Raw genomic sequence first — 27,442 nt, forward strand, 5'->3', positions numbered from 1 at the left:
TGAGGAGATACTCTTGGCTAACCTGTCTCTATTACCTAAACCCCTGAAAGACCATCATTTACCTCAAAACTATAGACCAATCTCAGTGATGAACAATGATCTGAAAATATTTAGCCGCATTCTGGCAGATAGGTTGGCCCCTATTATCTCCTCTTTGGTCTCACCGGACCAATCGGGATTTATCCCAGGCAGACTTATCACGGACAATATTCCTCTCACATTAAATGTTATTTAGGACGTCAATTTGCATTCTAAAGAAGTTTTGTTGCTGAGCCGGGACATTAACAAGGCCTTTGATAGTGTCCTCTGGCCATACTTGTTTTCATTACTGCAGAAGATGGGCTTTAGTGATGAATTTCTGTCTGGTGTACATGCTTTGTAGGACTCCCCCCAAAACACGAATAAAACTTCCAGGCTGCAATTCTGTATTTTGTACACTAGGCGGAGGTACCCGTCAGGGTTGTCCTCTTTCACCCTTATTATTGGCGCTTGTTTTGGAACCCTTGGCAATTGCAATAATCACACTCAGACATTTCTGGTTCCCCATTATTGGTTCACATTTCACAATTTGTATGTATGCAGATGATGTTATGCTTTTCCTTACTAAACTGTTGGTGTCATTGCCTGACTTCTGCTCATTATTGAATGACTTTGTAACAGTATCAGGTCTTACTGTAAATTTTACTAAATCAGTAGTTCTGCCTATTAATGTTCCTGATTCCCTGGGTGCATCTCTCCGCAATTCTTTTCCATTTCGTTGGGCTACAGATCAGATTTCATACCTAGGTATAAACCTCACCCCCAGATACTCAAAATTATTTGCTGCTAATTGGCCACCATGTGTGTCACGCCTCTCACCTCTATTGAAGATCTGGCATGGATCCCCTATCTCATTCTTGGGCAGAGTCACGGCAGTAACAATGAATGTCTTCCCTAAATTACTTTATGTAGATCACTCCCAATCCCTGTCTCAAAAATGTTCTTAGATCGCTTTCAACGGATTATTAATAATTTTATTTGACGTAACAAACACCCTCGTTTTACTTCATCGGTCCTCTACCGGTCACAATGGGTGGGAGGCCTAGGTCTCCCCAATTTCTGACTTTACTACTTGTCAGCCCGTTTCGCACAGCTATCACAATGGGTGACTATTACTTCCCAGTTCCCATGGATCAGATTTGAATCTCAGTCTATACATCCGTTCTATTTACCAGGTGTATTATGGTCCAAAATCCCCCCCCCCCCCCGCTCGCTATTGCTCTATAACTCCATTGTTGCCCAATCATTGATGTTTTGGTCCCGTTATAAACTTAAATTGAATCTTGTCTCCTCTGTCTCACCAGGTTCATCATTTTTTGGTGACCCAAATTTTATTGCAGCATTCTCATCTTCACAGGTATTCCGTTGGTGGTATGATAGGTCCTTTATTAGGTCATCTGACTTTCAAAGAGGAGGATCTTCTATCACTTTTGAGATGCTACGCATACTTTTTGATATTCCGCTTCGTTAATATTATCATTATCGACAGATTAGATTTTATTTTAATTCACATTTTGGTCTTACACCTTCATCTCCGATTTCATTTTTTGAACGTATTAGCCGTGACTCTCCTAGGGGCAGGGGTCTTATTTCAGATTTGTATCGCCAATTTTTGGTTACTTTCTTTCCCTCACCCCCTCTTTATAGACAGAAATGGGAGGCTGATAGTGATGTCACTTTTTCTGATGAGGATTGGGATTCCATGGTGGATAATGTGTGTAAGAGCTCTAGATCTTTCTGTCCGTGAGACGGCCCTCAAAGTAATAACCAGATGGTATCATTCCCCATCTAGACTACACGCCATGTATCCAGGGACGTCCCACCTTTGTTTCCGGGACTGTGGCCTTGCTGGTACTCTAGTGCATATATTTTGGGCCTGCCCAAGCCTCTCATTGGTGTGGCACAAAAGTTCTGAAGTTGCCTCTGCAGTGGCAGGTGCTCCGGTGCATCTGTCTATGCAGTCCTGCCTACTGGGAGCCCCTATCTCGGGAGTTCAGACTGAGGTTATGAGGCTAATCCATAGCATTTGTATATCCACCCTATGGGCTATTGCCCTCCATTGGAAATCCCTCACAGTACCATTGACCACAGTTCTGCAGAGTTGATGCGGTGATGCTCATGGAGAGAATTCATTATACTCTATTGGATAGGATGCATTAATTTGACAGAAAATGGGAACTTTGGAGAACTCACAGGCATTTACTAGATCAATAAGGACCATTTATGCTTTGATTGATTGAGTTACTTTGTTGGTCGTTTTATAACTCTGCCTCCCTCTCTACCTATATTGCTCATGTACTAAATTTCTTTTCTCTTTTCCCCTTTATTCTACATAATTTCACCTTTGAAATGAATACTGCAGTTGTTCCTTGTTTCTCTTGTATATTCTATTTGAAGCTGTAATGCCATTTTGAAGTCTATTTCTTAAAAAATAAAAATGTTTGTAAACAAAAAAATATATATTTAGTATAATTCTACAATTTTTGCAACTAACAGCTCAATGCTGTTAGCTAAACCTTCTACCAATAGCTGGACAACAAAATAACAAACGGATCACCCTTTCATCCAGCTGTGGTCTAATGCTGTTTAATGCCCATGATACCCAGCCAAGCATAGCCTCTTTGAACAATGCATACACTTACCAACTGCTTATATCTGCAGGCTGACATCTTATTCCCAATAGTCTATCCTTGGCCTGACTCCTCTATACAACAGATGTTTAATATCCTGTTTTTGGCCTCTGTGGCTTCTGAAGATGTTCACTGCTTCCCCACATTTTCCTTGGTAGCCTGAGTTGGGCCTGCCCAGGACTGTTTTTTTCCTGTCCATTTATATCCCAGTGACATAGACAGATGGACAACCTACCTGTTTTCACATCATGGCCTTTTGGCCTCCTGACCTGTTTTGTCAGACATTTCTCTCTCTTTACTAACCTTGCTTCCCCCACTTCTCTCCTCTTTCTTTCTCTTATTCCTGTCCCAGGACTGATGATGTCACCATGATGCCACACCTACAATCAGCTTTGCATCTGTCCTTTATCATGGCTCCAATAAATATACTTACCCTGAATGTTCGGGGAATAAAAAAATTAAGGCCTTCAAATCCTTTGCCTCTGCCAAAGCACATGTGGAGGGCCTGCAGGAGACTCATTTCACTGCCAGCCATATGCCGAAATATCTCAGCTCTTCCTACCCACAGGTTTATATGGCTTCTGCCGCAACTAAACACACAGGTGTACTCAAAGCTTTCCACTGCTCTACTCCCTTTACACCCAAGGCAGGGATCTGGGACCCAGAGAGCCGTTATATTTTCTAGTGGGTCACCTCCTTGACTTAGAGGTCACTATACTTCATACTTTGCCCCAATTGCAGTCCTAACTCCCATTTGCTACAAGTAATAGATTCCCATAAATTAGGTACACTTTTACTATGTGGCATTTCCAATCAGCTAGTTTATCCCTTTTTAGACAAATCCCCCATAACCTCTTATCCATCCACATCCTCCTTCCAGCAACAACTCCAACAACGCTCTCTCATAGACACATGGCAAGAAGATAACCCAGCTAGAAGACACTATACATACTACTCATATCCACATAAAACTTTCTCCCACATTGACCATATATTTCTGACTAGAGGTATGTCCCCAGCCCTCCTATCCTGAACCATCATACCTCACCCCTGGACTGGTCACAAAGCTGTCCTCTTGACCCTCTCCTCCTTAGTACCCCAACAAACTAGAACTACATGGAGTCTAAATGGCCCACCCATCCCACAGACTGGACATTGAACTAACCATCAAAGAATACCTGACACATAACACAACTGATGACATCTTTCTCCTGACCTTTTGGGAAGCCCATAAGTCTGTAATTAGAGGAGCCTGTATCAGCCAAGCCTCACATCTCAAGAAAGGACAGCGAGCAATCCATCACCGCTTAGACACCTCATTTCATCAGGCCAACAAAGCCTTCCAATCAGACCCCTCACCTTCTCATAGATTGTCCTGGACAAGACCAGGCTAGAAATAGATGTTTTCTTGACAGAATCAGATGAAAAAGTTCTACGCCAATCCAGGCATGAACATTATATGAATGCAAACAAACCTGACACTTTTCTATCCCTGGGACTGTGAACCTCAGACCACACACACAGACTTGTCCATTTAAAGATTACAAAAACTTCACACACCAGCCATCCTAATAAAATATTACAGGTCTTCCTCAAACATCTAGCAGAATTATACTCTGAGACCGGCTCCTATGATGAATCGCAGGCCACTGAACTTTTCTCAAGCCTATCTCTACCAACACTCTCAGCTTCTCAATGTTCTTCCCTGGAAACACCGATTACAGAACTTGAGGTCCCGAACTCCATCAAGTCCCTAAAGTCTAATAAGCGGCCTGGCCCAGACAGCTTACAGCCCTATATTCCAAATATTTACTAACCTCCTTCCACCTTTATTGGTTAATGCATTTAATGCCTTACTCAAAGGTTATTCTTTCTGCTCAGACTCCCTAACAGCAGTCATTTCTATGCTACCTGAACCCCAATCAGATCACACCACATGGCTTCATTACACACCAATCTCCCTTCTTAACGTTACATGTTAAAATCCTAGAAAAATCTTATCTGCATGGCTGAACTCTATCATAGGCACCTTGATACACAAGGATCAGATGGGTTTTAACCCCCCTCTGCCAAGCCGAGACCACAGAGTGATTTTGCTAGAACATGCAGCTTGCATACGCCGCATACCCGGCTGTTTCCTTTCCTTAGACATAAAAAAAGCCTTTGACTCCAATGGATATCACCCCTTTACACCTCCCCAAGGGCTTACTTGAGGTACGTGGGTTACAAGTCAGACTTTTTTTCCATACAAAGGGGAATGAGGCAAGGCTGCCCCTCCCCCCCCTCCTTTTCTAGCGAATGAACCTTTAGCACAGCTGATAAGAACTAACACAAATATTAAAGGATTAGAACTTGGCGGTCATCATCATAAGTTATGCTTTTTCTCTGATGACAATCTTCTCTTCATGTCTTCTCCTTTGATCTCAGCACCCAACCTTCTCCAATGCCTGGACCAATTTGCATTGACTTCGAACCTGGTTGTGAATCCCAAAAAGTCTACAGCTCTTAATATCTCTGTACCCTCCTTAACTGTGTCACAACTACAACGTCCTCCACCCTTCTCTTGGTCCAGTCAATATATTCCTGATTTAGGACCCAAGCTGATGGCAGACCTCAATATTCTATATTCTGCTAACTACCCTCCTATGTTAACACACCTTACCAATCTTATGACATCCTGGTCCAGACTACCCCTCTCATGGATGGGTTGTATCATGATTGTAAAAAATGACAATTCTGTCCAAAATATTTTACCTTTATTGGGTCCTACCCATATATATACCTTTTTGTTTCCTCTGCATATTAGTGTCGCGGCACCACTTATGTATGGGGCACTATTAAACTGCATCTACCCAGGTCCATCCGTACCTTTCCGAAACTTAGAGTGGTCTGGGGCTTCTGAACTTTGCAAAATATTTCCAAGCTGCACATCTTGCACAACTCCCTAAATATCATGCAGTAAAAGTGACACCCCCCCCCATGGGTCGCTATAGAGTCAGTAGATTGTGACCCCTTATCAGTTGCCAATTTACTATGGCTACACTCCAGAGACCATCGCTCACTGCAAGACCTAATTACTCAACACTACCTGTCACAGCTGCCCTCCCCCCCCTCTCAGCCCCTTCTCTGTCCCTGCTCTTTCTCTGACGTCTCTCATCCATGCCCCTCCCCCCCTCCTGCAAATATGAAACTAACTCCAAAGGCAAGCTTGAGCCAACCTATCTCTGGGCTCCCCCCTGGTTGCCTAGGTGACTAGGGGGGTCCGACTAGTTTTAAGAAGCTAATGCAGAGCTCCCAAGGTATTCACCGCTGGGTAGCTGACGGAAGGAGCCCAAGAGCTGTGGCCGGGACCTTTTGTGGCCAGGCTTGGCAGAGACCCAAGGCTGCCTAGGACCCCCCTTCTCCCAGAGCTGGGGAAGACTTTACTTGCTACAGAGACTCTCCCTTGGCTTTCGGTGCTGGACTTTAAGTGTGTTGGTCCTTCCGTGTCATCCTGGACTGGCGTATTCACCCTCTCTGCGAACTCCCCTATTCGTTGACTGCCGTCTGTTTGTCTCAATAAAGCTTTGTGCATTTGCCATCTACTCTGTGTGTTCTGTCCTGCCTACGCTCCGTCACACTACCCATCTATCTGGGACAGTCTAAAGTTCTGATACACCTTACAGTCACCCCATAACCCACTCATGGCATACCTCCTCATTCCAGGCTTTTATCCGGCATGGATGCCTCCATCTTCTTTTCATGCTTGTCCTAGAGCTAGTCTAGTTCAAACTTACAATTTCACAGCACCAGACTCCTTTATACCCTTCCAAACCCTATGTGACTCCCACAAAATATCTAGACCTGAACTTTTTAGATATCTTCAGATCAATCACTTTTGTTCCTCCCACTTACACACCAACCCCCTCCCTCCCAGACATGACAAGGTTTGAACATTGTAACGGGGTTCTCTCGGCAGCGGATGTATGTGACCCCCTGGATGGGTGCACAACACAAAACACAGGCACAGCACAACAGTGGAGGTGAAAAAAACAAAAAGGTGCAGTTTATTTACAATATTTACAGAAAAACGTAAAAAAAAAATAAGAAACATCAAATCCTGGCCAACTTGGATACTTACTGTACAACATAGCTTCCCTAGCTACCCACCAGGTATAGCCTGATGCTATACCTAGCCCCTGTTAGTTGGAGGCTTAGCCACACAGGCTTTTGTCTCACTGCACACAGATAGGATGTTGCTCCCCAGTCAGTTCAGGCACAGATCTGGTTCCAGGATGGAGCAACTCCCTAAGCAGGCTGGGAAGTTTTATCAAGGCCTTAATGAGCCCACTATCTTCAGCTGGGCTCATTACCTCAGTGCTGAAAGACTCAGCACTTCCCCCCTAGTGGAACAAATCCCCATATAGTCTAAACCTTGGACAAATGTATCGTCCATCCAGGACAAAACCAGGTGATTTCACCTGCCTACTGTCACATAACATAACATAACACAGGGCGGCCGGTGAAATGGGCTGCGGGGAGGACACCACGAGATCGAGGGACAGGTAAGTGCCCGTCTTTTAAAAGTCAGCAGCTACAGTTTTTGCAGCTGATGACTTTTATTTTTTTTTATTTTCACTGGAACTCCACTTTAATGTATGAAGATATTATTTGTACTGTACAAATTACAACCTGTACGTTACCTCTAAGGGTTGTACCCCTTCTGACTTACTGTTGGTGAGTCCTGCAATCACATTATGAGCTCCTTGTAAAACTATTATCTCTTTCCAATAAAATCTATGAACAAGAGAAGATATGGACCCCACAATTCCTCTATATACTCCACAATTCTCCCATGTGGACACCTCGTAAGTGGTTCTCCAGTATAGACTCCCAGTTTGGAGAACTCATTTAGAAGAAGCCATCAGCTAGAATCAAACTCACTACTCTACAGTATGGTGAAGACCAAGGAGGCCTAGCAATACCAAATGTTAGACTTTATATTATAGCTGCCCAACTTCAACATCTTACCAGGTGGGACTTAGTAGACACATTAGATCCCATCCATCGGTTGCTACTTCCATCAGATACAGACTTCACATCACTCTCTGTCAGGGCTCCAGGTATGACCAGAGATGTGTGGACTGACACAGGGAAACGCAGGCTCAAGGATGGTGTAAAAGTAATATAATTTATTTAAGGTTACACAATACACAGAACACACAGTGCAAAACCAAACCTTAAGCTAGTCCCAATATGTGTGGGAACACAAGCATAGTCAGGCAGGCCGGGTCGGTAACTATCAGGCAGGTAGGTACAGGAAGAGCAGGCAGAGAGTAGTCATGTAAAGAGCCAGGGGTCAGTGCAGGAGACAGTCAACAGGATCAGGATCAAAGCAGGCACAGATAACAAGATACAGGGGCTCATGGGAAACATACATCAAGGCACTGATCACAGGCCCGGCCATTCCTTAAATACACCTCCTGCAATCAGCCTCAGGTGATGGCCGATTGCAGGAGTGAGTCTCTTGGTTGCTGAGAGCACCCGCTGGCAAGCCCTGGTACTGCAGCCCACAAGGCAGGTGAGTCCCATCACCATTGGCAAGTCCATTCCTGACACTCTCACACTTGTTAATGGGCTTCAGATGGCACCAGTGGGAAAGGCATGATCTCTCATATATTTATTCCCGTCTTTTGACTCTTACTGAAGACTTATAGAAAGAAATGGGAAACAGAGAAAATAAGAGAGAGTGGTGGGAGGTGATTGTGACCTCCATACCTCTCATCTCTCTGTCCTCTTCACAGAAACTCAGTCATTTCTTTTGCATAGAGCTTTCAGGACTCCAGCTCAATTGTTCAGCTAGGACAGGAGGGATTTCCCCTTATGACCCCAATTGTAGCGGTGATGTCGGGGATTTGATACACATGTTTTGGAGATGTCCAAAATTCTTCAAAAAGTGGAACAATATGACCAGTTTTGTAATGTTGGTATTCAATATTCCTCGGGTGTGCCTCTTGGTGTCAATAGAGGAGGAATTATTTACACCTCCTTCTATTACAAGTCATATAGCAATAGTGAGGCTGCTTGACCACAAAAAATATCCCGATCTTGGCTATCATCTCAAACTCCCAGCAGACACCAGTGGATTGAGCAGGTGATCTCCACATTAACATCATAGGTTTTAAACATTTTAGCTTTTTTAGCCCCATAGAAGGAGAACGAGCCAGTTGTATCCTACTGAATGGTGACTACATGGGAGACCCATACTTGGGGCATGATCCTGTAGACACGGGCCTCATTGATCGGTGTCAGCTATCTATGTATGTACTGGGGGGAGTTACTTGCCGTGTACAGCTGAATTGTTCTAGGCTGTTTCTTCTTTTCTCTGTTCATTTGTTTATAAAAGGTAAAAGTGACACCATAGACAAAGCAAGTTATTGTTCTGTATGATCTGTAACAGTGCCACAACTGCCTATACGTGAGAATGTATGACTCCATTGTCTGGGCTGAATGTTGGGAATACTGTGCGCACTTATAAACTTTCTTAATAAAATCTATTTGATTAAAAAAAAAAGTAGATAATGCTGTACATATTCTTTCTATTCATAAGATATATTTAGTAATGAACATTAAAATTAGAAAGCAACTCTATGTAGCCCTTTATATAGAATTTTAATTTTTTTTTTTTGTACAGGTGGATTGATGAGCCAAGTTTTCGGTCATGTTGGTCTTCATAAATATAGCTGAGTCACATGGAAAACAAGACATATGGATGTCTTAATTGATTGAAAGTCTTTATTGCAGCTCACTGGAGGATTCACACAGGATACAAGTCATATCTGTGTTCTAAAAGTCATGGTTTGGATCCTCTTCCACATTGATCCAGCCTCAGAGGACAACAGGAGAAAAGGAATTTCAGTGTTCTGGAAGTGACAATGGCTTTACAATAAAGTCCAACCCCAGTATACATAAGAGGAGTCATTTCAAACTACTTCTTGTTTGGAGATTTTACAATGGAGAGAAAAAATATCACACACCAGAAGGTTCACAATGGAGAGAAGTCATATCATTGTTCTGAATGTGACAAAACTTTTACAAGCGAGAGAGACCTTATAGTACACCAAAGAGTTCACACTGGAGAGAAGCCATATCAGTGTTCTGAATGTGATAAAGCTTTCACAGTGAAGTCAGATCTTAACACACACCAGAGGATTTACACTGGAGAGAAGTCATATCAGTGTTCTGAATGTGATAAAGCTTTTACACAGAAGTCAAATCTTATCACACACCAGAGGATTCACACTGGAGAGAAGCCATATCAGTGTTCTGAATGTGTTAAAGCTTTTACAGTGAAGTCAAGTCTTATCACACACCAGATTGTTCACACTGGAGAGAAGTCATATCAGTGTTCTGAATGTGATAAAGCTTTTACTCAGAAGTCAAATCTTATCACACACAAGAGGATTCACACTGGAGAGAAGTCATATCAGTGTTCTGAATGTGATAAAGCTTTTACACGGAAGTCACATCTTATCAGACACCAGAGGATTCACACTGGAGAGAAGCCATATCAGTGTTCTGAATGTGATAAAGCTTTTACACAGAAGTCAGATCTTATCACACACCAGAGGATTCACACTGGAGAGAAGTCATATCAGTGTTCTGAATGTGATAAAGCTTTTACAGTGAAGTCAAGTCTTATCACACACCAGAGGATTCACACTGGAGAGAAGCCATATCAGTGTTCTGAATGTGATAAAGCTTTTACACAGAAGTCAGAGCTCATCATACACCAGAGGATTCACACTGGAGACAAGTCATATCAGTGTTCTGAATGTGATAAAGCTTTTACACAGAAGTCAGATCTTATCACACACCAGAGAATTCACACTGGAGAGAAGTCATATCAATGTTCTGAATGTGATAAAGCTTTTACAGTGAAGTCAAGTCTTATCACACACCAGAGGTTTCACACTGGAGAGAAGTCATATCAGTGTTCTGAATGTGATAAAGCTTTTACAGTGAAGTCAAATCTTATCAGACACCAGAGGATTCACACTGGAGAGAAGTCATATCAGTGTTCCCAATGTGATAAAGCTTTTACACAGAAGTCAAGTCTTATCACACACATTAGGATTCACACTGGAGAGAAGCCATATTAATGCTTTCAATGTGACAAAACTTTTACAGTTAATGCCGGTCTAATATATCACCGGAGGATTCACAAATTTCTTCATAGATTAAATACTGGATGAAAAGAGATATTAAAGAAGTTTCAGGTTTCACAAGTTAGTTTCACATCCCCAATGTCATCCCACAAGCTAGAGAAGAAGGGAAGATAAAATGTTACCTTAAAAGAAACAAACTAAAATCTGAGCAAACTGGAATGTAATGATCGGATGAACTGAGTTTAGTGCTTATGTCCATCAATACACAACTAGAAGGGATTTAAATATTTTATCTTTTGACAATTTTTTTAAGATAAGCATCAATAACTGATCAGCTTCCCTCATGATTCTCATCTTTATCTTTTTTATGGAGCTTTGAATGAACATGTAATGTATTTTCATGATACAGCAACTGAGTTGTGTTTCCAAGCATTTTCTTCATTTCTGGATCCTGAGGTAATACATGACCAACACTGCCTCAGTACCAGAGACTAGGATGGGGTCTATTGTCATCTTACCAAGTCTCTGAAGCCTCAGTGGGAGAGTCCATTCCAGGTTCTTCTGACTATTGATACATGATCAGCCAGGCTTGAGGTCTCCAGCTAAGCCCACCTTGTCCATTCCTCCCATTACCTGTTCCATCTACTCTCCCATTATCAATGCTTTCTTTCCACATTTCATCTCCTCTCATTATTATTATACAGGATTTATATGGCGCCAACAGTTTGCTCAGCACTTTACAATATAACGGGAGACAATACAGCAACAATACAGTTAAATACAAGCGGGATAGGAGGGCCTTGCTCCTCGGAGCTTACAATCTAGGAGGGAGGGGCTAGTGGTACAAAAGGTAGTAACTGTGGGGGATGGACTGGTTGGAAGAGTAGAAGATTCCATTATTAGCTGAGGGCAGGATAGGCTTCCCTGAAGAGAGAGGTTTTCAGAGATCGCCTAAAAGTGAGCAGAGTAGGCGATAGTCTGATAAATTGGTGTAGAGCATTCCATAGGATGGGGGAAGCTCTGGAGAAGTCCTGGAGATGAGCATGGGAGAAGGAGACAAGGGAGCTAGAGAGCAGGAGGTTGTGCGAGGAGCGGAGAGTACGGTTTGGGTGATATTTGGAGACAATATTGGTGATGTAATTTGGGGCGGAGATTTAAATGACTTTATATGTTATTGTTAATGTTTAGAATTTTATCCTTTGGGCAATGGGAAGCCAGTGGAGGGATTGGCAGAGGAGGGTAGGGGACAATGAATGGAGGTCAGTGGAGGGATTGGCAGGAGGGTGTGGAGGACACTGAATGGAGGCCAGTGAAGGGATTGGCAGAGAGGGTTGGAGGACACTGAGTGAAGGCCAGTGGAGGGATTGGCAGAGAGGGGTGGCTGATACAGAATGGTTAGTAAGGTGGATGAGTCTGGCAGCAGCATTCATGATAGACTGAAGAGGGGATAGCCTGCAATGTGGTTGGCCAATAATGAGGGAGTTAGAATAGTCAAGGCAATATATGACAAGGGAGTGAATATGTTGCTTAGTGGTTTCCGAGGTTAAGAACGGCCATATCTTGGAGCTGTTGCGGAGGTGAAGTCTACAAGATTTGGACAGTGATTGGATTTGGGACTGAAAGGACAGATGGGAGTCTAGGATTACACCTAGCACCCTGGCATGAGGGGAGGGACTGATGATTGTGTTATTGATCTTGATGGAGAAGTCAGGGAAGAGGGCATAGGCTGGAGGGAATACTAAGAGCTCAGTTTTGGAAAGATTGAGTTTGAGGAAGTGGAGTGACATCCATGCTGATATGTAGCTTAGTAGGTTAGTAATGCGAGAGGAGACTGAAGGGGCGAGGTGAGGAGGAGACTGAAGGGGTGAGGTGAGGAGGAGACTGAAGGGGTGAGGTGACGGGTAGAAAGATAGATTTATGTGTCATCAGCATAGAGATGGTACTTAAAGCCATGGGAGTTTATCAAGTGACCAAGGGAGGAGGTGTAGATGGAGAAGAGTAGGGGTCCAAGGACGGAACCTTGTGGGACCCCTACAAAAAGAGGGAGTGAAGAGGAGGCGGCAGAGTTGTAGGTAATGCTCAACAAGCTCTGTGATAGGTAGGAGGAGAACAAGGAGAGAGCAGAATCTTGGAGGCCAAGAAAGTCGAGTTTTTTTTAGGAGGAGGGGTTGGTCAGCAGTATCAAAAGCCGCAGAGAGGTCAAGTAGTAAGATATGGAGTAATGGCCATTGGTTGGGATGAGTACGGAGTAGTGGCCATTGGATGGGATGAGTACGGAGTAGTGGCCATTGGTTGGGATGAGTACGGAGTAGTGGCCATTGGTTGGGATGAGTACGGAGTAGTGGCCATTGGTTGGGATCAGTACGGAGTAGTGGCCATTGGTTGGGATGAGTACGGAGTAGTGGCCATTGGTTGGGATCAGTACGGAGTAGTGGCCATTGGTTGGGAGGAGTACGGAGTAGTGGCCATTTTTTGGGAGGAGTACGGAGTAGTGGCCATTGGTTGGGAGGAGTACGGAGTAGTGGCCATTGGTTGGGATGAGTACGGAGTAGTGACCATTGGTTGGGATGAGTACGGAGTAGTGACCATTGGTTGGGATGAGTACGGAGTAGTGACCATTGGTTGGGATGAGTATGGAGTAGTGACCATTGGTTGGGATGAGTATGGAGTAGTGACCATTGGTTGGGAGGAGTACGCAGTAGTGGCCATTGGTTGGGATGAGTACGCAGTAGTGGCCATTGGTTGGGATGAGTACGCAGTAGTGGCCATTGGTTTTAGCAGTTAGTAGATCATTAGTGAGTTTTAGTAGGGCAGTGTCAGTGGAGTGTAGTGAGGGAAAGCCAGACTGTAAAGGGTCAAGAAGGTTGTTGTCGGTGAGGTGGGAGGAGCTCAGGCGATTGTAGACTAAGAGTTCTAATAGTTTAGAGGTAAATGGCAGCAGGGAGATGGGTCTTAAGTTGTTCAGGTTGGTGGGGTCCAGGGAGGGCTTTTTAAGTATGGGAGTGATGTGCGCATGCTTTAGAGGGGAGTGGAAGGCACCAGTAGAGAGGGAGAGATTGAAGATGTGAGTGAGGGAGCATAGGATGGAAGAAGAGGGTGACCGTAGTAGTTGTGAGGGGACAGGATCCAGGGGGCAGGTAGTGAGACGGGCTTCTGAGGAAACCTTAGTTGACCTCTTCGGTAGTAGGAAGGTCAAAAGAGGAAAGTGTTGAGGGAGGTTTAGTATAAGGTATGCTAAGTGGGATGGATGTCTGTGCAGTGGAGATGCCCCTATGAATTGCATCAATCTTGTTTTTGAAATGATTTGCAATCTCGTGAGCAGTGAGTGAGGTACTGGGTGGGGGTGGAGAAAGTTGAGAGTTAGAAGTAGAGAAGAGACGACGAGGACTGGATGACAAGCTATTGATGAGAGTGACAAAGTAGGCTTGTCTGGCAGCATGGAGGGAGGAATTGTATGTGAAGAAAGCAGATTTATATTGGGTGAATGCTTGGTGAGATTTGGTTTTACGCCACAATCGCTTCAGCGCACGACTATGTCGTTTAAGATCTCTGGTGCTGTCAGTCTGCCAAGGTTGTAATGGTCGGGGCCTGATGCTTCATGTTAGAGGAGCAAGTGAGTCCAGTGTAGATGACAGTGAACTGTTGTAGACAGCAGTGGCCAGGTCAGGGCAGGACAGGGGAGAGATTCTGTCATAGAGTTGGTCAGTTGCAGAGTGGAAAGGAGAAGGGTTCAAGTTGTGATGGTCTCTGCAGGTGATTGCTGATTGGAGGGATAAGTGTTTGAAGATGGGGAGACTGTGAAGGTGATGAGATTGTGATCAGAGAGAGGAAAGGGGGTGTTTGTGAGGTTGTAGGATATCATCTCATGGGTGACAACCTTTCAGGCAGGTCTGTGTCTGTGACACCAGCTAGAAAGAAGTCTCTGTTCAGTGAGAAAACAACATCCCAAGCTGATGCAGGCCTTCCAATACTGAGTTACTGCTGATTTAGGGGATGTATTCAGCAGTAAAACTTAAGCCCAGCTGGCCACTTGTGTTCCATGTGGTTCTGCCAAATGGGATTCCATCAGGTGAAGATCAGAAATCCTTGTTCCATGTTTTCTCTTTCCAGCTATTACTCCTCTCCATAGACTAATCACACAATACAACTGCCAGAGATCTGAACTTACAAAGTGCTGAGTGTGCGGTCATATTCCTACCACTTCTTCCGGGGGACTGACATTCCTCTGATTGGGGTTCACAATAATCACTCTGAGTGCACACATCTCTTTTTGGTGGAAAGTTTGTAAAGAAAACTTCTTCTCCCTGGAAATATTACAACGTTGGCACCAAAGTGTACCTATGGGCAAAATCAGTAATGACATTAATAATGAAATCTGTCATTAGCAGAGCAGGTTTTGTTTTTCCAAGTCTCCTATTGTATTATTTTTTTGTTGTCCCTCCCAGTAGATTGTTTTTTTTTGTACTTCCTGTAGAAGACCAAGTCTTTTGGGAAAAATGGCAGTTGGAGGGGTTGGGGCAAATCCTATAACACTGCTGGAGGTGCTCACAACTGTCAGTTGTCATTCATATGGGGGGTTGGACCTTATAGAGAACCTGTTGCTGTAACTGCTGTAGAAGCGTTAGCTGAAGTTGGGCTTTACTTGTTGTGTGTCTTACTTATAATCTATCTAAGACTTCCCTGTACAGGGTGACAACGCTGCTGTGTAATGTTCCTGCAGAATGATCAGGGTTGTCACCCTGTTACAGAAGGTGGGAAAATAACAGATCTACAGACAGGACCAACAGCTGATACAACTATGTTGCAGAGGGAACTCTGGGAATGCTAATGACAGATTGCATTACACATTCAGTTAGCAGACTTCCTGCTGTTGGTCTGATGTTTGAATTGTGTTCTGATATTTACTGTCCTGCTGTAAAAGGTGTAAATGATCGCCCGCATGTTTCCTTTAGTAGCAGGGACTACAAACTCATGTCAGGAATAGTAGGATGGCTACCTACCCGAGGGGGTCACCTTTTTGGATTTGGGGGGAAACATTTCACATGGTTTCTTTCCATTAATGACACCGACTAGGGGAGTCTCACTTCACTAACAAGAGGAGAGCCAATCACAGGCCAGTAATATTTCATGTTGTCTCAATGTAATTGCAGAATATTTAATCCCCATTGGTCCAATGGATTACTAGTCCTTCCAGATACATTGCTTCTTGTGTGGAAGGAGCACCCTAAAATGGCTTCCCTTCAATTCCACCCATAGCTGTACTTTAGGTGATGTTGCCCCTCCCCCATATCTGTAAGGGAAAGCCTCAATTTCTCCCAATCCTCCTCTGGCCTTCCAGTGAGAAGAAACATTTTCTCTGGAGTGGAGATGTTTTATGCAGTGAGCCCTTCATAGACGGGATGGGGAATCTAAGTAATCTAAGATAAGTAAGATGAACCGGTGTACTGGAGTCATGGATCAGATAACCAATGACACCATTGATGGTATAGCAGAGCTGACAGCAGAAGTGGCTCCATCACCTAAGGTGGTGTCACAGAACTACATGGTGGCTGACTATCTCTCGGAAGATCAAGGCGGAGCCTACAAACTGGTGTCAGAGAGTGTTGTACATTTATATTAGATCATGAGGATCTCAGAAGGAGATATCTACACAAGGTAAAGCAGTTCCAACAGTCACCTGGGTGGGGGGAAGTGGGATCCATTTTCTTGGATGGGTTTAGTTGGAACTTGGTTGAGTAATATGGTGGCTTTGCTTCTTAGGCCATTAGTTGCTTCTATAGATTTGATGATAATTTTATACATTGCTGCTGTTGTGTCTTTTGCTGAGTTGATTTTGCTTTTTTATGCACATGATTACATTCACACTGTTAGAACAGAAGATTATTTTAAACCCTCAAACATTTTTTATTTTCTGAAGCAGAGACCCTGGAGAATATAATGGTGGTGGTTCTTATTTTCTATGTTACAGGATATTAGCTCAGCTGTTTGTCAAATGCATATTTTCTGTGAAAAACACTAAAAACACAATATATAACCCAGCTTCTTTAGTGAAATATACAATATTGGGTTGGCATCAAGTATATAGATACCAAACATGCCAAACTTTTTAAAAATTGTGCGTATTTGTGAAATGGTGACAATCTTCAGTACCAGAAATTGTCCATAGGTGACGCTTTAAAAGCCTTTACAGGTCATCAGTTTATATAGTGAACCATGAATGATGGCCCTAGAGTTATTCCTCTCCCTCTGGTGTGTGCAGAGATATGTACAATGTGTAGTGTGATTGATGTTTTCCTACATAACCGCACTCAACCCTTGCAATTGCTCATGTATACGGGAACTGGGGGCTTTAAAATGTGTTTTGTGTGTTTTTTCATTTACAGTGTGTTACTTTACACTTTTCTTCCTCTGAACTTTATTATTGCCATATAGGGGGTTAATAGCCTCGCATGTGATAACATATTGCTGGTCACAGATCCTCTTTAAAGAAACACAAGAGGTCTATCAGACCCCTAATGTCACCTCTGGTCCCCAAAAAAGATGGTCAAGCACAGGTCATGTTTGATCAGCTCCTTGAAGACACAAATGTACATCTGCCAAATCTGTATCTGAGTAGACCATAGAAGCAGCATTAGAAAGAAATGTAAGCATGGCTTCAGTCAGGCGATGGTCCTGGTGGTCATGGTCTTGTTCTCCTTCAGGTCCTCTCACCTTGTAGATGGTGACATGGACTTGCTGTGTGGGAATGAGCAGGAGGGGCTCGGGGTTCTCTTGTACCCAATCAGCTTGTTATGGATAAAAGATGAAAGTGTCTTCTGGGAAGTTACAGGGATTTGGATGTTTAGAGGGTTACATAAGTGGGTGGGGCTGGTTTTAATGAGGGGCGTGTCATATGTTAATCAGTTTCTTAGCATAGATGATATAAATGGTATAAATAGATCCTTGAAATGTAAACAATCTATCTCTTTCCTTCTGTTGTTAAAGTGTCACATGTATATGATGAATAAAGTTGGATGATATTTTCACCGCACAATAGCGAGGTCTGGGTTCTTATAGTTCAATAGTTCAATATAGTAACGTTTATTTCTGAGCACATAAATGCAATTCATGACCTATTTTCTGGTGAAATATAAAAGATGAGGTTGTACCTGACCGCAGGTAGCTCTCAAGGTCCTACCTTTTCCCAGAGGTTATGTTACTCCATGTGCTGGCATCCATCTTGGATTTCTGCTGAGCATGGTGGGAATCTTTTATGCCTTCAGGTCTCTGAGGTCCATCCCCCAGAGGGGTGTGGCTGAGTACATATAAGCCTGTGATCCGCACATGCTCTTTGCACTTGTGTCTTTCTCTTGCTACAGCTCTGTGTATATGCTCGTGACGCTTCTGGTATCTGACTCGGCTTGTGACTAAGACCATTCTCTGTGTTTTCCTTCTATCTGACCTTCCGTTGCTGAACCCGGCCCGTGACCTGTGATTCTCTGTCTACTGTTCTGTACCGTTTTGTCCCATTGTTGTCGACCCGGCTTGCCTGACTATGCTATTGTCATTCTCACCAGCTACACGCCATTGGCGGCGGCCATTACCGCAGCCGGGGTGTCTCGGGGGCCATGACCTGGTTCCTGGCTGCGTCAAGTCCATCCCCACCATCAGGGGCCCTGGTGAAGGGCAGCCTGGGACTTAGACTCCGCGCCCTGAGGGACTTCTGTCTGTTGGTGGTGTTTGTCATCAGCCAGTGCGTTACCCTGCCACTAGGCCTACCTGTCCGTTCCACAGCCCTGCCCTGACAGTAGCCAAATGACGGCTGCACTGCGGTTGGCCAGTTTTGGGAGGCCGTCATATGACGTCCTCCCAGAACGCGCTCTCCTGCATGCCCCTGGGGGCGCGCACCTGACGATCTCCGTGATCGTTGTGTCCTATGACACGCTGGTCATTGGGAAATGCAGTTGCCGATTCTAGACTGCACTTTCCTCACGCTGTCAGAGCATGAGTAAAGTACTGCCAGCAGTTGTCAGAGGAGGGATCATCAGAGCACTGATAATCAGTGCCCTGAGGATCGGTGCCCATCAACCCCACCCTCCAGTTCCACCCACAAGTGCCCAGCAGTGCCCACCAGTGCTGCCCAGCAGTGTCACCAGTTAGTGCCCAGCAGTGCTGCCAGTCAGTACCCACCAGTGTCACCAGTCAGTGCCCAGCAGTGCTGCCAGTCAGTACCCAGCAGTGTCACCAGTCAGTGCCCAGCAGTGCTGCCTATCAGTGACTATCAGTACCCATCATCAGTGCCGCCTAACAGTGCCAGCTCATCAGTACTGCCTCATCCAATAAGATAAAACGAGCGCTGGATAAACATAGAAATGGAGCAGCTGGCATGAAAGGTAAGAACCTCAAAACCCTCTAATCAATAATAAATAAAACACATGCAGCGCTAAAGGTATAAAAAAATGTAAAATCATAAATATCATGAATGAAATGTATCTAGATACAATGGATAATGTAAAAGTGACCAACTATGATCTCCATATCAATTATAGTGACATAAATAAATACACGCACTGAGGCGTATGGTGGAGTATAGATGTGATAAATGTCCCAAGTTGGCGTTTCAAAGTGTATACGTGAAATATAAAAACGGTTAGTCTCTAATCCGTGTAATCAGTGCTGCCTATCAGTGCCCATCAGTGCTGCCTCATCAACGCACATCAGTGAAGGAGAAAAATTACCTGTTTGCTAAATTTTATAATAGAAACAAAGAACTTTTTTTTTTCCAATTTTTTGCTCTTTTTTTGTTTATAGTACTAAAAATAAAACAGCCAGCGGGGAGTAAATACCAACAAAAGAAAGCTCTATTTGTGTGACAAAAATGATAAAAATTTCAAATGAGTACAATGTTGGATGACCGCGCAATTGTCATTTAAAGTGCGGCAGCGCTGAAAGCTAAAAATTGGCTTTGTAAGGAAGGGGGTATAAGTGCCTGGTAGGCAAGTGGTTAAGGACCCCACTGGCACCTTTTGGGGGGGTAACCGAAATTGAAAGGTACCCGCTCCCACTTCTGCTGCAATCACCTAGGTGATCAGAAGCGGACGTTGTCCTCCCCCCTCCCTCTCTCCCTGTAGTGTTCTGCGACACATGAATGGTCCTGTAGTCTTCTAGGACCTTTCACAAAGCACAGAGATACTCGCACATGCTCAGTGGGCACCCGGATGTGAAGCCGCAAGCTGTCACAGCTGGGTGCCCACACTGAAGATGCCAGCACCAGGAACACAGGGCGGCCGGTGAAACGGGCTGCGGGGAGGACACCACGAGATCGAGGGACAGGTAAGTGCCCGTCTTTTAAAAGTCAGCAGCTACAGTTTTTGTAGCTGCTGACTTTTATTTTTTTTTATTTTCACTGGAACTCCACTTTAATGTATGAAGATATTATTTGTAGTGTACAAATTACAACCTGTACGTTACCTCTAAGGGTTGTACCCCTTCTGACTTACTGTTGGTGAGTCCTGCAATCACATTGTTATCAGCTCCTTGTAAAACTATTATCTCTTTCCAATAAAATCTATGAACAAGAGAAGATATGGACCCCACAATTCCTCTATATACTCCACAATTCTCCCATGTGGACACCTCGTAAGTGGTTCTCCAGTATAGACTCCCAGTTTGGGGAACTCATTTAAAGAAGCCATCAGCTAGAATCACACTCACTACTCTACAGTATGGTGAAGACCAAGGAGGCCTAGCAATACCAAATGTTAGACTTTATATTATAGCTGCCCAACTTCAACATCTTACCAGGTGGGACTTAGTAGACACATTAGATCCCATCCATCGGTGTCTACTTCCATCAGATACAGATTTCACATCACTCTCACACTTGTTAATGTAATAATAATAATGTAATAATGTACTAACAAGTTAATGTGTTAACCAGTCTTTTGACTCTTACCGAAGACTTATAGAAAGAAATGGGAAACAGAGAAAATAATAGAGAGTGGTGGGAGGTGATTGTGACCTCCATACCTCTCATCTCTCTGTCCTCTTCACAGAAACTCAGTCATTTCTTTTGCATAGAGCTTTCAGGACTCCAGCTTAATTGTTCAGCTAGGACAGGAGGGATTTCCCCTTATGACCCCAATTGTAGCGGTGATGTCGGGGATTTGATACATGTTTTGGAGATGTCCAAACATATTCAAAATTATAACGATATGACGAGTATTGTAATGTTGGTATTCAATATTCCTCAGGTGTGCCTCTTGGTCTCAATATAGGAGGAATTATTTACACCTCCTCCTATTACACGTCATAGAGCAATAGTGAGGCTGCTGTTTATTGACCATAAAAAATATCCCGATCTTGGCTATCATCTCAAACTCCCAGCAGACACCAGTGGATTGAGCAGCTGATCTCCACAATAACATGTGAAAATCAAACTTAACAACATTGTAATTCCCCCAGGAGATGTATGTCTGGCAGAACTGGCTGGATACTCCTTCTCACTCCTAGTTAGTTCTTCATAGGCTTTTAAAATCTTATCTCTTTTAGCCCCATAGAAGGAGAACGAGAGGTAGTACCAACCAGTGAATCAATCAATCTAATATGTTCCTCTGTGAAATTTCTCCCCTTACATGCCTTCTTCAAATATGCCAGTTTACCAAACAAATTGGGTCATATATTTTGTATTAAAATGATCTTAGTGGGTTTTTTACAGAAAATATGCATTTGACAAACAGCTGTGCTAATATCCTGTAACATAGAAAATGGCAACCACCACCATTATATTCTCCAGGGTCTCTGCTTCAGAAAATAAAACATGTTTGCGGGTTTAAAGTAATCTTCTGTTCTAAAATGTGAATGTAATCATGTGCATAAAAAAAGCAAAATCAACTCAGCAACACACACCAGCAACAATGTATACAATTATCATCAAATCTATAGTAGCAACTAATGGCCTAAGAAGCAAAGCCACCATATTACTCAACCAAGTTCCAACTAAACCCATCCAAGAAAATGGATCCCACTTCCCCCCACCCAGGTGACTGTTGGAACTCCTTTACCTTGTGTAGATATCTCCTTCTGAGATCCTCATGATCTAAAATAAATGTACAACAGTCTCTGACACCAGTTTGTAGACTCCACCTTGATCTTCCGAGAGATAGTCAGCCGCCATGCAGTTCTGTGACACCACCTTAGGTGATGGAGCCACTTCTGCTGTCAGCTCTGCTATACCATCAATGGTGTCATTGGTTATCTGATCCATGACTCCAGTACACCGGTTCATCTTACTTATCTCAGATTACTTAGATTCCCCATCCCGTCTATGAAGGGCTCACTGCATAAAACATCTCCACTCCAGAGAAAATGTTTACTCTCACTGGAAGGCCAGGGGGGTAGTGGGAGAAATTGAGGCTTTCCCTTACAGATATGGGGGAGGGGCAACATAACCTAAAGTACAGCTATGGGTGGAATTGAAGGGAAGCCATTTTAGGGCGCTCCTTCCACACAAGAAGCAATGTATATGGAAGGACTAGGAATCCATTGGACCAATGGGGATTAAACATTCTGCAATACATTGAGACACCATGAAATGTTACTGGCCTGTGATTGGCTCTCCTATTGTTAGTGAAGTGAGACTCTCCTTGTCGGTGTCATTAATGGAAAGAAACCATGTGAAATGTTTCCCCCAAATCCAAAAAGGTGACCCCCTTGGGTAGGTAGCCATCCTACTATTCCTAAAAACTAGTAGATAGGAGTCAATATAAAGCACTTTATACTGTTTTTAATTGATTATATATATATGTACGTATTTTTTCTTTTTTCTATTTTTTGTATATGCATTTTGTAATAAATTTTGGATTAAAGCTTATTGTTAAAAGTAAATGTGACCGACTTCCCTGTTGCCAATTACATGCACAGTCTATATAGCCGACGTATACAGGGTTGTTAAACAGTGGATATAACAGTTACATGTTTTCACACAAACAACATCACAATTAGCAACATTGTCTCAATTTGATCAATACAGCTGTCCGTAATGATAGCTACAAAGGTTTGGCCCCAAAAAGATGGCCGCGACCATACATACTTCAAGAAAATGGCGCCAAACTATTATAAAAGAAGTCCAGGCACGGTGATTGTCCTAGCACATCCCCCGGACGAAGCCACGTGACCATGTGGCGCAACGCGTTGGGGAGCGGCTTTGACATCACCACGGCAACCCAACTTCAGTAACGGCGGGTATAGACAGTGTGTGTAGACACACGGAGGAAGCCTGTCACATCCGCATTTAGCGGTTTTATCTATTACAAAGCGCATTGAAATTGACATGTGAGGTCATATAGAGGGCATTAAATAAATCTTTTTATTAAAACGATAAGGCACCAAATATCTCTTCTTTCTTCCACTATACTAACGAGGAGAAAAATAGGGAGATGGAGCCACATCCAGCATCAGAAGGAAGCAGAGATCATCATGTCCATACAAGCACATTAGAAGTGACCAATCCAGGAAAACCCAGGGGAGGTCCAAAGGATCTCATCAATACAAACCTCTTAAAAGCTGTGTCAGCCCAGCAATAGGCTAACAAGAAGGTGAGCCCATAAAAGGGTCAATATTCAAGCAAGGATTTATTTCTACAGTTCCTTATATACAGCAATTACTATTGTGGACACGAATAGAATACTCCGGTATTATTCATAGACTTTGGACACCATTTCATTTTTAGATTCTTTCTCATCTTTTCATTTTCAAAATTTTGTGATTATATTGTCTTGGAAATTCGCTTTAACGAATTTCTCCTTACCGTGAGTACTCGCAGTTGGATGCGCAGAAATCCCCCATAAAGCTGTGCGAATCTCGCTTACCACGACTGCAGCCAAACTACACGATTCCTGCCCATCCAAATACTTTGGTTCTGTTGAATTTGTGGGTGATTGGAGCTCCGTTACCCTAGAATGATCACACGACACTCTAAGGCTGGTTGCAACTCACATAAGGGCCCGCTTTAGGCTCAGCTCTCTGTTTTTATTAAGAATACACACATGCCCCCCACATGAATAAAGTCAATCCCTCCCACCGAACAATACAATGGGGATTGCCTATACAGAGGATGTACATTCCAATTGGAGCATAGCCTTTGCTATTATCTATCACTGGTCCTCCCCCATGAGTCTTCTGAGGTCAGCAGACTTCCTCCCCTTCCCCCCTATGAGCCATCTGAGGTCATATTTCCTGTCCTACTAGCTTCTATTGGTATGCAAAATTCTCTGCACAAGCATCTCCCTAAAAATATCAGTCTGTACCTGGATGGGCCCGATACGATCTTTATTAAAACACATCCATCCCAGATACAGTTCAGATTAGTAATGGGTTGTAAGATATGCATAAGCCTACACGTGGAGTTCACACCGCTTGCGCATTGCGTTATGAAGCCCACGTGGTACCATGCTGCTGATATGCAGATACAGGCCCACGGTCTACTGACAGCAGCATTCGCATGGAATGCCGTGGTGGTATACACGCCGGTCTATAAGCGCAGATCTGCCATCTCATCCATTACCAAGCTGAGTACTGTAATACATACATTGTACATGCGCATGGCCCAATTGCAGCCTTCAGAGCTTTAATTAAGCCACACGAGAGACATATGAATAACACGAATATATGACACATTTAAAGTTCGACCAACAATACAAAATTTCCATGACATTCCCTCCTGTTTTATCATATTCTCCTCGTGTCCCTTCTTGATCTTCTTCAGCTTGATGGGTGTAGTCTCAAACTTCAAAGAGTTCCTGTAGTTGTCCCTGAGAATAAAGCTCCACGGGGTACCTGAAACAACAAGACCCGACGCAGACTCGACGCAAACAGGCTTGATTGAAGCGATGATCCTCAAGAGCGTTGGAACCTTCACTACAGGAAGGCTCTTGCAAAAACCACAAACAGACTTGTGGTATGAATAAAGCTTGTGATCCCACGGTGGTCTGGGGAGATCCAGCAATAGATTCTCAAATTGCCCCTGCAGACGGGGCCACACAAGGCTGGTCTCGACCCAGACAGTTTTCCAAATCGCAGACACAAACAATGATGAGGCTTGAAGCTTGCTTGAAGGTCTTGGAGAATGTGGTCTTCAGAGAGATAAATTAGAGGGAAGCCAGGACGTAATCTGTAGAGAAGGTGGTTGGTTGGTGAGGTCTTCCCCCGATCAGTGGTTGGAGTGGGATCCCCGGAGCGGGCATGGAGATGTGGTCGTCTGCCCGAGCTTGGCTTACACGGTCGATGAGGCAACAGGAACATCTCACCGCGGCATATAAAAGGCAGATGAAAAAGAGAAGCATCAGGATATACACTCCCACTTCCTTCAACCAAGATCCGATGGAGAACAGGAAATCTCCCAATCCTCCCAAACCCTTGAACGGATTCCAACCCTCACTAGCTATAGCTCTAGCTTTTCCCTGTAGTTCACTAACTTTGTCCATATGGGCCTGGACCTTGTCATCGGTGTCTTCTATCCAAGTACAACAATCCTCTCCGATGAACTCACAGAACCCCCCTTTGGCGGCTAAAAGATAATCAAGGGCCATCTTCTCCTGAAGCACTAAAATTCCCATCTGCCGTTGTTCTTGGGCAATTTCTCTGACAGCCTCTACGGTCTCGTTAAACATACTATCCACGATGACAGAAAAATTGTTCAGGCGCTTCATAAGTTCTATTCCCCATCCTGTCCATGAGGGGAACCAAGCCCATGCCTGGTCGCCCTCAGAGAACAGTTCCCTGCGAACTCTCCCTGCCATCCTTACCTTCTTGTGGACCATCAACTCTTCATGGTCCATCACTACATAGGATGCGGGGACTAGCTTTATGAGGGCACACGAACCTTTCGCGTTCTGGGGGAATGTTCTATAGGCTGCCGAACCACACAGAAAATAGTATGGACCTGTCAGAGCAGAACAGGAGGAGTTCCTCGTTCGGCCTCTGGCACTGAGCAACAGTTGCACAGACTGGGGGATTGCTCCCTCAGTCTGCACATCACATCCGTCCTTCCAACACACGTGGTCTGGTCGGTCAGTGTGGTTACTCAGAAGGGAAGTCTGGTTAGTCAGATTGACAGTTATACCTCCCTCACAGGTGGTAGTCCCAACAAACTTGTTACCTGTGCCAAAGCTGATGTTAAAGCACACCTGAGGGCTGCCTAGCTGCCCAGTTACCCATAATGGACTGGTGAGGGCCCTACAGGAGCTAGAGCTAATATTGGTGCTGAAACTGATGTTACCTGCTAAAAATGTGTCATTAAGTTCTACCGATAAATGTCTACGTGGGGGCTGACCAGGGGTCCCTTGCTTTTTCATGCCGACGCGGATGTCATATAGGGCATGAACAGCGGCCATTGCGGACATGTGATGACTGGGTGGGGGCTTAGAGCATACCCAACAGTTGGTTTTGTTGGCGGTTCTGGCTAAACGCAGGTGCATTTTAAATAAAAGGTTGGGGTATCTGCCGTCTTTTCCTCCGTTCACACACATGTAAGACATACAAACAAAAAGAAAAAGGAAAATGACACCCCTCATTCTCTGGTGTAGCTGAGAAGCTTCTTGCAGTGGCTTGCGTGCACCCAGTTGTCTCGTCCCTCGAGCTTGAGTGAGGTAGGTGTCGTCAGCTGGACTTGGTATGGTCCGGTGAACCGTGGCTCGAGTCCAGTTCTTTGATGTTTCTTTAGGACGACCCAATCACCTGGCTCAATAGAAAGAACACCTGTTATTGCATTTGGATCGGGGAGCGATTCGCAAACCCGATGGTGTATCTTCTGCAGCTCCCGTTGCAGAGATTGCACATAACCTGTAAGCTGTGAATGCAAAGATGACAACTGTTGAGGAAAGTACAACCCTGTTTTTGGGAGGTCCCCCAAACAACACCTCGTAGGGTGACAGCCCATGTGGTTGCCGAGGGGCATTCCGGATGGAATAGAGGGCAATGGGGGGACACTCAGGCCAAGGTTTTTGGATATCGGCCATGATGTTGGAGATCCTGTTTTTAAGGATTCCGTTAAAATGTTCAACCTTACCGCTACTCTCGGGGTGATATGGGGTGTGTCGCCGCTGACTCCAGTTCCACCAAAGAAATGCAGTCGTGTCCTTTGGAAGAGAGGTTAGTAGTGGACAAAGAAGACATGTTAGCAGAAGAGGTGTTAGTATTGTTAGTCGTGTTGCAAAATTCAGCACTGTCATTGCTGTCCTCCCCCCCCTTCTCATCTTCCGACACAGGAAGAAGAGAAGCTGGGTTAAGAATAGTGCATTGTTTGATAGTGAGGTTAGTAGGGGTTAGGAGGGCTTTCCCCTGAGAGGGGTACCTTGCCTTGGATGTCCTATTTTCGCAAGGCCGTTCTTGCTGCACCGGTGTCGGTGAGGCAAGGGAGGGGATATTTTAATTCCTCTAGAAAAAGATGGATCTGGGCCGACACCGATTTGTCAACTTCCTATGAGGATTCATAGGAGTTACTTACCATGGTGGTCACTGGGGCGGAGGACTCATCAGGAATGAACTGCCACCGACCTTTAGGTAATTGGGGACAGCTCCTCCTCATGTGCCCCATTTGGTGGCATTGGAAGCACCTGGGTGGGGGCCTATCCTTCCTGTGACCCAGAT

At 44.2% G+C, this 27,442-nt stretch overlaps 1 protein-coding gene across 1 annotated transcript in view; it reads left to right on the plus strand.

Moving 5' to 3' along the window:
* The window catches only part of LOC149469379 (uncharacterized), a 107,693-nt gene that overhangs the window by 44,288 nt on the left and 35,963 nt on the right, over positions 1-27,442 (plus strand). The window contains exon 2 of the mRNA XM_089669333.1: positions 9,941-10,716. Within this exon, the coding sequence (XP_089525459.1) occupies positions 9,941-10,716 (776 nt within the window). The remainder of the gene's footprint in view (positions 1-9,940; positions 10,717-27,442) is intronic.

The sequence above is a fragment of the Staurois parvus genome, unplaced genomic scaffold (assembly GCF_062004578.1).
Source record: "Staurois parvus isolate SC_StPar_1 unplaced genomic scaffold, SC_StPar_1.0 ptg000072l, whole genome shotgun sequence".
In the NCBI taxonomy this organism is placed as follows: domain Eukaryota; kingdom Metazoa; phylum Chordata; class Amphibia; order Anura; family Ranidae; genus Staurois; species Staurois parvus.